This window comes from Emydura macquarii, unplaced genomic scaffold, assembly GCF_026122565.2.
Source record: "Emydura macquarii macquarii isolate MOO-44397 ecotype Brisbane River unplaced genomic scaffold, CSIRO-AGI_Emac_v2 contig_2897, whole genome shotgun sequence".
In the NCBI taxonomy this organism is placed as follows: Eukaryota; Metazoa; Chordata; order Testudines; family Chelidae; genus Emydura; species Emydura macquarii.
In genome coordinates this window covers 56475745-56487801 of record NW_027133034.1, presented here as the reverse complement: position 1 = coordinate 56487801, position 12057 = coordinate 56475745, and the positions used below count along the sequence as shown (strand labels likewise).

General features: G+C 42.4%; 1 protein-coding gene across 1 annotated transcript in view; it reads left to right on the top strand.

The window, feature by feature from the left end:
• Positions 1-12057, top strand: part of ZSWIM6 (zinc finger SWIM-type containing 6) — a 166257-nt gene that overhangs the window by 127627 nt on the left and 26573 nt on the right. Inside the window, exons 9-10 of the mRNA XM_067568992.1 lie at positions 6010-6270; positions 11009-11144. Of these exons, the coding sequence (XP_067425093.1) occupies positions 6010-6270; positions 11009-11144 (397 nt within the window). The remainder of the gene's footprint in view (positions 1-6009; positions 6271-11008; positions 11145-12057) is intronic.

Genomic DNA, 12057 nt, shown 5'->3' with positions numbered 1-12057 from the left:
CTCTGTTGATATATGAGAGGGCATTATTCTTTTATCATAATCCTTAAAAAGATATTTAAAAACAGATAGTTGTTCTTCAGTAGTGTCTCTATGGATGCTCCACTGTAGGTGTGCTTGCATCCTGCACTGCTGATTGGAGAACTTCAGTAGCAGTGTCAGTTAGGCCTGCATTATGTGCTGTCTCCCTATGCTGTGCCACAGGCTAGCTAGCACGCATGGGCTAACCTGCCTCAGTTCCTTCTCAACTACCCCTTGCGAGAGAGGGAGCCATTAGCAGTCCGTTAAGGCTATAGTTTTTAATTTACATATTTATAGTTAATAGTTTCCTAGTTACAGTTCTAGTTGTTTTTTCTTTTCTCTTTTCTTATTTATCCTTGGGGAAAAAAGGGAGAGAAAAGAAGACTTTATTTTTCTTTCTGCCTTTTCTCCCCCATCAGGGACCCTTTCCTCCAATAGGGTATGCCCGATTTGTCAGTCTTCAAGAAGTGCCTCACTTGTAAAGAAGCGATCCTGATTGCGGATAAGCATTCTCAGTGCATTCGCTGCCTTGGGAAAGGCCATGTACAACAGAAGTGTGGTCTTTGCCAACCACTCCGACCAAGATCTTGCAAAGACAGAGCACTCCACCAGAACATCATCTTTACAGAGGCAGCTCTCCAGCCCCAATCACATGGTAGACGTGAATCTTCCCCACAGCCTTCTACATCTAAGGGTGATGAGTCAAAGAAACAGGCTGTGGACCCTCTCATAAATCATCTGAGACTGGGAAGCCCCTCAGTGAGCCCCAAGATAGCAATAAGCAATCACATCTCACTTGATATCTTCAACAATGAGACTATCTCAGTCCAGCACCCATGACTCACGGAGACTGACAGCAACTGGTACCACTGACAGGCCCACAGACCTGATGGACATAGGCACTGAGTCATCAGTACCAAAGGACAGGAGTAAGCACTCTAAAAAGACACTCTTGGTACGCGAGTCCAGATTGGTACCGCCAATGACAGCTCGCCCGGCACCAGAGTGACCAGTACAGACTAGATCCCCGGAACTGCTGACACTAGGATGATCAGTACCAGCAGAATCCCACCATTCCAGAGACCTCCAGATGCACCGGAGTCCTAGCCTCTCAGTACCAAAACCTCTGCACCGAGCCTATACCAAGCACAAGAAGTATCTCCTCTGCCATGCCTTCCCCCTTCGCTCTCTAGTGAAGGTTCAGACAGTGAGCTAGAGGACTTAGTGTCACAGTACTCTTTCCAAGTTCCATATGGTGCTCACTACCAACAAAGTTCAAGGGCATACTCCCATGGCCCCACCACTATCATCTTGGTACGGCCACCCATGGGCATCACTTCCAGGCTGGCTCTCTGCCATCACCACCACCCCATATTTGGGACTCTTAGGGAGTGCACCAGGAGCACATCTCTTGGGCGTCAAGCTTCGTCTGAGAACCCTTGAGGCATACCCCCTCAGTTGAAGCATCCAGGGCTTTGGAACAACCTCAAGACATGTAGGAAGTAACACCAAGGAGCTATATCCTCCTCTTCTCTGGATGAAGCCATCATGTCCCCTCCACCATCTTTGGCAGACAACTTTCATCTCTTCCAGGAGCTGGCAAAGAGGGTGGCAGATACCCTCCACATATTACTGGCGGAAGTCAAGGACACCAACCATCAGCATCTTGACATCCTCTATTCTTCGTCCTCCTCAAAGATTGCCCTCCCAATCAATGAGGCCATTTTAGACCTGGCAAAGACCATGTGGCAAACTCCAGCATCAGTGGCACCAACCTGAAAGTGAGTGGACAAAAAATAGTATGTCTCTGCCAAGGGATCTATTTTCCCACCCACCACTCAACTCCATAATGGTGGATGTCATCAACTCCCATGACCAACACCACCAGTCAAGGGCTACTCCTTACCATAGGGATTGGAAGCACCTTTGACCTTTTCAGTAGAAAAGCATACTCCTCAGACACTCATTTTGTATTGCCAACTACTAGGCCCTCATGGCAAAATATGATTGCATAAATTACTCAAAACTGAATGACTTTATTGAAAAGATGCCAAAAGCATATCACGACTCATTTAAGGCCATTATCCAGCAGGGACAATTAGTGGCAAAGGCATCATACAGTCTGCCCTCGACATAGCCAGCACAGCAGCGAGGTCCATCTCCACAGCTTCCTGAAAGAGGTACAGTCCATGGTTGAGGACCTTTCCTTTGAGGGCACAAAGCTCTTTGCTGAAAAGATCAACGTCTCCCTTCACACCCTGAAGGACTTCAGGGCTACTCTCCGGTCACTGGGTATCTATACAGGACAAAAGAGACAGTTTAGTCTGCAATCCCAGTATAGACCACACACATCTCAGTACTAACCTCAGTGCCACTGTGAGCCGCAAAGAAAGAAAGGGAAATGTAAGAACAAACCACCTGGCCCACAATCTTCATCCCAGCCCTCTACATCTGAGCACCACTTTTGATGGGCAGGTTGAGGTGCCGTTAGACCACTCTTTCTTCCCTCCACCCTGCCCCTCCATCCCCCGAGTGACAGCTGACCATCGTTCCACCCCCATTTGACCAATGATTAACAGCATTCCACAGTGTCTGGGAATGCATAACATTGGATCAATGAATCCTAGAGATTCTTCGAACCAGGTATTAGATCAATTTTACCTCCCTTCTTCATCCCTGTTGAGGGACCCTTCTCATGAGAGTTTGCTATGACAAGAGGTGGATTGTCCCCTCCTGTCAGGAGCCATAGAACCAGTACCTCACCATCTATGAGGCAAGGGGTTCTACCCTCATTATTTCCTAATACCCGAAAGGAAGGGAGATTGGAGATCCATATTAGACCTCAGAGCTCTCAACAAGTTTGTCAAGGCTCAAAAGTTTAAGATGATACCTTATCAATGATCATTTCAGTGTTGAAACAGGGAAACTGGTTTTTGGCCCTTGACCTTCAGGACACACATTTTCACATCTCAATCCTACTGGCTCACAGATGATTTCTCAGATTCGCTCTGGGACATGACCACTACCAATACAGAGTATTCCCCTTCGAGCTATCGGCCCTAGGAGTATTTTCCAAGGTTCTCTCATCGGTGGCCCCTCATTTACGTTCCCAAGGAGTAATGATCTACCCCTACCTGTATGATTGTCTCTGGAGAAGTTGATCTCTCGGAGAGTCTCACCAAGTCAACAAAGCTATGATGCACTTGTTTACAGAACTGGGCCTACAGATCAACACCAAAAGTCAATCCTTGCTCCAGTGTAATGCCTGGAATTCATAGGGGTGGATCTTGACTCGTTACAGGCCTCTTGCCTCAACACAGGTTCCTATCCTTAGTCATGCTCATAGACGCCATTCAAAATAGCCCAGAAATATCATCTGGATTCAGCCTTCAACTTTTGGGGCATATGGCAGCAGTACAGCGGTGATACCATATGCCAGGCTTCACATGCAATGCCCCCAAATGTGGTTCAGCTCAGTTTACAGACCAAACAGGGGTAGACTGGACAAGTCCCTGTCACTTCCCATCAGGATCAAAAACTCCTTAGAGTGGTGGAAGGACCCAGCCAACATTTGCAAAGGGCTCCCCTTCTTGCAAACTGTCATTCCTCCTCGCCACCGACATGTCACTCATAGGGTGGAGCATGCATCTAAATGGCCTCGTGACGCAAGGCAAGTGATCACCTGTGGAGATGTCCCTCCACATCAATCTCCTCAAGCTGAGAGTGATCAGGAATGCCTGTGCCCATTTCCTCCCACTGATCACAGGATCACACACGAAGATCCAGCAGACAAAATAGCTTGTATGTACTACATCAATTGACGGGAGGAGCCAGGTTGCCCTCCCTGTGTGCAAAAGCAATAAGGCTATGGAATTGGTGCATCTCCCATGAGGTCACACTGTCTGTGGCTTGTCTCCTGGGCACGCAAAACTCAATAGTGTACAGTCTCAGTCACAAATTTCCACATGACCACAAGTGGGAGATAGACCTGGCAGTACTTCAGTCTATTCAGGTGCTGGGAAACACCATCCACAGACCTGTTCGCCATTCACCTGAACAGGAAATGTCCACACTACTGCTCCAGAGGGAGAATGGGTCAACATTCCCTGGGCGATGCTCTTCTCATCTCCTGGATTGGGGACTTTCTCTACACCTTTCCTCCACTTCCCCTATTGTCAAAGGTCCTGCTGAAAATAAAAAGAGATGGAGCCCATGTCATTTTGATCACTCCTACTTGGCCGAAACAGGTACCCTTACCTGTCACAGCTCATGACATCTTCCAATCCCTTTTCTGGTCATTCCACATCTCCTCTTGCAGAACAGAGGACCCTACATCCCAACTTGAGGACTCTCCGCCTCAACGTATGGTTCCTGCTTGGTTCCAACACCTAGAAAACTCCTGTTCAAAGGAGGTACAAGAGGTTCTGCTGCACAGTAGAAGGTCCTTGACCCGATGTACTTACCTGAAAAAACAGTCCAGGTTACAGATTTGGTGGTGTTCTCAACGAATCTCCCAACATACGCAACTCTTTCACATATCCTAGTGTATGCATTGACCCTAAAGAAATCAGATCCATCTCTAAGGTCTCTGTGTCCACCTAGCGGCTATAAAAGCTTTCCACCAGCCTCTTCAGGGATATACTCAGTGCTGTCACACTTGACCACTACAAAGTTCCTCAAAGGTATAGTCAACCTCTTCATGCAACCTCGATGACCCATTCCCACTTGTGACCTAAACCTGGTACTGAAAGGCTGACTAGGCCTCCCTTCGCACTCATGGCCACCTGTTCACTGACGTACCACTCCATGAAAATGGCTTCCTGATGGCGTTTGTCTGCCAGAAGAATAGGGGAGGGATAACGGACCTGATGGCACATTCCTTTGCCCCCCACATGGTATTATTTCCGGACAGTGTTACACTCAGGCCTCACCCAAAATTAATCCTTAAGGTAACCTACCCATTTCACATCAACCAATTGATTCACCTTCCAACCTTTTACCCCAAGCCTCACCAAGACAACAGGGAGGCTATACCTTACATACCCTAGATCTCAGGGGAGCCCTAGCCTTCTATCTGGACAGGCCTAAGACCTTCAGGATGTCCCCTATGCTTTTTCTTTCTGTAGTGGAAAGATCCAAGGGATGAGCAATATCAGCCCAAAGGCTCTCGAAGTGGGTCTCAAATTGCATCAGACAGTGTTACCAAGTTTGGAATATGACTTCTTCAGATTCTATTTGTTCACAGTTCATGAGGTTGATCTCATCTGTCACCTTCAAGAATGTCCCTATCTCAGAGATCTGAAGACTGGTGACATGAGTGTCAGTCCACACTTTCTCAGAATGCTATGAGATTAGTGGGGCTCCACTTCCAATGACATCTTCGGCTCCACAGTACTATCATTTGTAACTGACCTGACTCCAAAATCCCACCCCTCCAGAAGAGTAGTACTTGGGAGTCACCTACAGTGGAGCACTCATGGGGACACAATTTGAAGAAGTTACTCACCTTATGCAGTAACGATGTTTCTGCAAGATGTATGTCCCTATGAGTGCTCCACAACCTGCCCTCCTCCTCTCTTCTTTGGAGTTCTTGTCAATGACTCTGCAGTAGAGAAGGAATTGAGGTGGGTTAGTCCCCACACACTAGCTAGCCCCGTGGCACGCACGAGGAGAGACAGTGCATGTGCAGACCTAACGGACACTGCTACCAAAGTTCTCCGATCATCAGGGCAGGACACAAGCACACCTACAGTGGAGCACCCATAGGGACACACATCTCGAAGAACCATCGTTAGTGCCCAAGGTGAATAACTCCTTACCAAAACTGTAGTGATTTTTAGTGGCACCTTTCAAAGTTAACATAGTAATTCATTTTAAAAAAATTCTTAATTAAAATAACTGGTAAAAGAGATGTTTGTGAATGTGAGATTGCAGACCAATTATTGAGGAAAATGGGTTGTGATATATTATTCATTTTGTAATCCTTTGCAGAGAACATGGGGCAGTGCAAATCTCTGGAGTACCAGCACCTGCCTGCACACAAATTCTTAGAAGAAGGGGAATCTTACTTAACGCTGGCTGTGGAAGTAGCATTGATAGGTCTGGGGCAGCAGCGAATAATGCCAGATGGCTTGTATGCACAAGAGAAGGTTTGTCGAAATGAGGAGCAGCTCATTTCTAAGCTACAGGAAATTGAATTGGATGATACGCTGGTGAAGATCTTCCGAAAGCAAGCAGTCTTCCTATTAGAAGGTAGCTTAAAATAGATGTTAACTGTTTCTTTAAACTTTTGTAATGAAAAACAAGTATTTCTGTGGAAGTTGTCTTATTTACTGATTCTAAGACTTTTTTAGAAGTATGATAGTTCGTTACAGATCTTCCTTCAAGCCTCTAATTATAAAATCTAATGTGCTTCAAAATACTGCATCACTGGGGAGAGAGGGCATCTTGCTGACCTATGGTCCCTTGTTTTTCATTTTTATTGCATTTGTACTTCAGATTAAATTTTAAGTTATTCATAGTTTTGGTGTCCTAATGATGCAGGTCAGGCTCACAAATGATAGATAAAGGTATTGATTATTATCAATTGTTTTCTGGTAGCAAGGCTCTAAATATGTCACTTCCAGCCTGACAAAGTACTGACAACCTTGTAAATGTACAAAGGTTTTATCACTATCCAAGACTACATGGTTAAATGATTCATTTAAGACCATCAGTGCAGGAACTGAGTATTGCACATATTCATATTTTGGATATAGCGCTGAGAAAAATGCCTTATTCGTAAGTTCATATAGTGCATAGCCAAAAATAAAAAGTATTAGTATTTAGGGCTTGATTTTGAAAAATAACCTCTGATTTTTTTTTGTGACTGAAATTTGGTGGAGAAGAATAACTGTATGTGCATTTTGTATCACTTAAGTATCATAACTGGGTTGAAAATGTAGATAAGGGCTGGAAAAGTGTGAAAAGTTGCATACACATTTACTTGATGCTTTGAGACTAGTTTAGTTTTTAAAAAGGTCTAAAATATCTACTTTAAGCTTCTTTTTTAGTGATCAGTGTCATGGTTTTTGTACTTGTTGGGCTTTTTTTTAAGAGGAAGAGTCTCAAAGTAAATCCTAGAAACATAGAAATGTAGGGCTGGAAGACACCTTAAGAAGTCATCAAGTCCAGCTTCCTGCGCTGAGGCAGGATCAAGTAAACCTGGACCATCCCCGACAGGTGTTTGGTCCAACCTATTCTGAAAAACCTGATGAGGATTCTGCAACCTCCCTGGGAAGTCTATTCCAGTGCTTAACTACTCTTTTATATTTAAAAAGCTTTTCCTAGTATCTAATCTAAATCTCCCTTGCTGCAGATGAAGCCCATTACTTCTTGTTCTATCTTCAGTGGACATGGAGAATGGTTAATCAGCCCTCTTTATAACAGCCCTTAACATATTTGAGGACTGTTACCAGGTTTTCTCTCTTTTCCTAGGACTAAACAGACTAAGTTTTTTAACTTTTCCTCGTAGTTCAGTTTTTCTAAACCTTGTATCATTTTTGTTGTTCTCCTAAGTGTGGTGCCCAGAATTGGATATGGTACTGTAGTTAAGGTCTCACCAGTGCCAAACAGAGCAGGACAGTTACCTCCTATGCCTTACATATAGCAGTCTTGTTAATGCAACCCAAACTGATAGGCTTTTTTTGCAACTGCATCAGTGTTGACTCATTCAGTTAATTACGATCCATTATAACCCCCTAGATCCTTTTCAGCAGGACTACCACTTAGCCATTTATTTTCCAGTTTGTAGTTGTGCATTTGATTTTTCCTAAATGCAAAGTACTTCACTTATCTTTATTGAATTTCATCTTACTGAATTCAAACCAATTCTTCAATTTGTCAGTCATTTTGAATTCTAATTCTGTCCTCCAAAGTGCTAGCAACCCCTTCTAGCTTGGTGTCATCCGCATATTTTGTAAGCATTGTCTGTACATCCAAGTCATTGATGAAAATATTGAATAATACTAGACCCAGGACTGACACCTGCAGAACCGCACTGGATAAACCCTCCCAGTTTGGCAGCAAACGATTGATAAGTACTCTTTGAGTACAGTCTTTGAACCAGTTGTGCCACCCACCTTATAGTAATTTCATCTAGACTGCATTTCCCTCGTTTGCTTATGAGAATGTCATGTGGTACTGTCAAAAGCCTTACTAAAAATCAAGATGTATCATGTGTACTGCTTCCCCCCCATTCACCAGGTCAGTAACCCTAACGAAGGAAATTAGGTTGGTCTGGTATTACTTGTTTTAGACAAATCCATGCTGACTATTCCTGAAATCCTATTCTCCTAGGGACTTACATATTGATTGTTGAATACTTGAGGAGTCAGAGGATGGTATGAATATTCAGTGTTTGCAGGAAGGAGTGGTGGTTAGAGTTGAGCAGAGTTTTTTTTGGATGAAACTTTTTTCACTGCAAAATGTATGTTTGAATAGAACAAAACACTTTGTGAATTCTAATTGGTTGAACTGTTTTTGTTGGAAAATACCCCCAAAATTTCGAAAAGTCTAAACATTCCCTTTGTTCATTTTTTTTGACCAAAAGGTTTCAGCTACTAGTTTGAATCTTAATTTAATTTTTGAAAAGGTAAAAAGAATTCAATGTAATGAAGCATTTCATTTTGGTCAGACCAAACATTTTTGTTAAATCAGAAACACAATATTTTTTTATTTCTGTTTGTTTAGTGAACCAAAAAATCTGTTCACACAGCTCTAGTGGTGATGGCTGTAGGGGAAAGGTCAGGGCCAAATATTTAAATCTGGGTGCTAAATTCACTACCTCACAGAATGAGAAAAGCTTTTCATACAGATAGTAAGCAAGTATGTCTCTTGAAAAATACTTAGGAGGAATTCTCGTGTGTAATCTTTCATTCGGAGACTGCACTAAATCCCAGTCTCGGACAAGCCAAAAGAGCCAGAATTGTTCCTGGCTGATTCTGGAATCCTCTCCCCTCCCTATGGCTGTGGAGCAGCAAAACTACTGGCTGGTCCTTGGATGTAGTAACAGGAGATCTGTTGAGATCTGTGACAGACCTGGTTGTACTTCCTTTACAGCCTTCCCATAGCTTGGACTCTGAACAGTGGAACTATACTATTTTCTTAGTGCTGGGACTTTTCGTGGAGAAAGGGTCAGGGTTTTCCCCAATGACAAAATGACTTCTCAAGCTTTCCCTGGTGTCTGTTACACACTTCTGTGAACGAAAGGATGGACTTACTGATCATTGTTTCTCTTCATGATTTCTGAAAGTAACAAACCAGTGGTCACGGAAGGAGAAATCTGCAAAGGTTAAACGAATAGCAATATGGTTGTCTAGCACACAGTTACGAAGAGTGGGTATGGAGCTCATGTATTGGTATGTGCTGAGAAATCCTGACTGCGAAGAGTTCAGTACAGTCAAACAGTGTCTACACAACTAATGTCAACACATGAAGAAAAACAGCAGTGATTTAAGATTATAATCCCATCAATTGTGTTTAGTGAGTCTTTCTTCATAATTAAAGCATTATAAGTTTAATAAAGAAAAGTTAGTAATGCAATATAAAGATGACCTTTTGGCAGTCCAATGTAGATTAATTCACATTTTATGTAGGTACCATGTGAATGCATGGAAAAGCAGGAGACTAAAATTTGTTGCAAGGTATATTCTATTTAACTGAAAGTCTAATCAGTGTTGCTAACTCTTGTGATTTTTATCATGAGTCTTGTGATATTTGGCATCTGTCTTGGTCTCCCCTGGTGGTATCATGAAATTGCATGAGAACCTTAGCTTTTATTTAAAAAAACCAAAAAGTTTCTAGCCTTCAACGTTGTAGAAAAAAGATTGAAAATGTGACCCAAGTTCACAGTGCAGGCTCAGAAATCACAAGCAAATAAAAAGCTCAAATTTTAAACCAAAATTAGACATTTAAAAAGAATCTCATGATTTTTGAATGACTCAGGTTGGCAGTACTGAAATTGCATAAAATCTCTTCTGCCTTTAATAATGGAGACATTTTGCCCACTGCAAATAAAAATTCTAAGGACACCTGCTTATGCTTAGGGGGTCGACAAAAACAGTTGGTTTGAAATTTGATATAGATGGACATAATCCTCCGTGTGGACTAGAGCCTTTCCTGTCTACACTATAATTTTTTGATGAGTTTCTAATGGTAGCAGAGGAAGAGGGCATGTAGGGATGCTCACACAGCTAAACCAGGCAGGGGCAAAGCAGGAAATTTTCCTAGAGCACTCTCATTTAATTGTAACCCTCAGCCTTATTTTTCAAAAGAGAAATCAGACCTTGCTCACTGCAGCATTTTGCAACTGCGCGCACATAGAATAGCATTTGTCACCCTGTAAGATGAAAAACAAAAATGATCAAAATTAGTTTTTGATGGCTGCCATCTTGCAGAAATGAACCTCAACTGGAAACTGATGTTTTGGGGACTCAGTAAAATGTGTTTCAGTGATAGTGCTTGAGAAGTATTTGAGAAATTTGAACAGTAACTTCTTTCTGTTGTTGACTATCATTCTGATATTGGGGAGGCCCCATACTTGGTGTGAAAAATTTACTTTTCTGTAAGATGGCTACTGCCTAATGTAGCCTCACTTAAACTGCAGATTTTAATTATAAAGTTTAATTTAAAATTGGGAAAAGAATCTATAAATTGAGAAGAGTTCTGTGACCCATGGACTGTCTGAATCCTTCAATAAGCCCAACAAGATACCTCTTCTTTTATGTTTTTATTTAGCACTGACAATGCAGGAGCTTAGATCTGATCATTAGTAAGACCCTCACCCTTCTATGATTATTAGTGTATTTCCCCTTTTGTTAGATGTTTTTCTTTCTGGGCATAATAACAATTTATAATTTAAACACTTTTAAAAAGGTCCAAAAATTGTTATTCTTTGACAAAATGTAAAATCTGTGGTGTCTCCCCTTCCCCCTCCTTCTCTCTCTCACAGCTGGACCATATAGTGGTTTAGGCGAAATCATCCATCGAGAGAGTGTTCCAATGCACACATTTGCCAAGTATCTCTTCACCTCTCTCCTACCTCATGATGCTGAATTGGCATACAAAACTGCACTGAGAGCCATGCGGTACGTATTCAGACCTCATCTAGAAAGAGGAAAACAAAAATCCCAGTCAGGAAAAATTGCTGTAAACTGATTAACATCAAAGAAGGAAAGCCTGGTGGTTAAAGACTGAGAGTCAGACCTCTGTTACACTTAGCACAAGTTACTTCAATCGTTGTGCCTTGGTTTCTTCATCTGTAAAAGCAATTAATATGTACAATAATTACTGCCTACCTCAGAGGTGTTGGGTTAAATCAGATATTTGTAAAGTGCATTGAAATCCTCACTCTTGGGGCACGTACTGCAGTGTTGCAAACACAGAACCATCTTTTTAAAAATGACCACTCAATGACTGATGCATGTATGTTCTGTGAAAGATAATTGCAGGCGTCTTGACTCCAACAGCTCAAAGTTACGTTATCGTCGAGGTGGCAGGTCTCAGGGCTGTCTTCGCTTTAGTCTGTTCTGCAGAACTGTTTGTTCTCCCAACCACTTTATTATTTTACAAATTCACTTTATGGAGTAGTTTTTAAAATACGTATTTTTTAAAATAATAATCTATGCTGCTGTGTAGTCCAGACCAATTTTTTTTGTCTGCTTCATTACAAAGCAATCTCATAGAGATCCAGGTAGAAGATAGGAATAAGATTGGAATTAAATTGGATGTCAAGCAGCAAAAAATCTGAAGGAGCAGTATTCCAGGTGCTTTCAGTATTTGGGAGAAAGGGCATGTCTAAGGAAGTGCTCAGTTTGCACTGGCTTTACCTCTTAGGGCAGCTGTGAGTGTGAATGGCTAAATCCATATTCTCCATTCTTAGTGCAGTGAAGGAACTGGCCCCATATGGATTGCCATGGATCCAATGCTACCTAGAAGTCTAAGTAACTGGCTACAGGAAGTAAAGCCTATGAAGAAATTTAAGCACTGGTTCTTACAAGT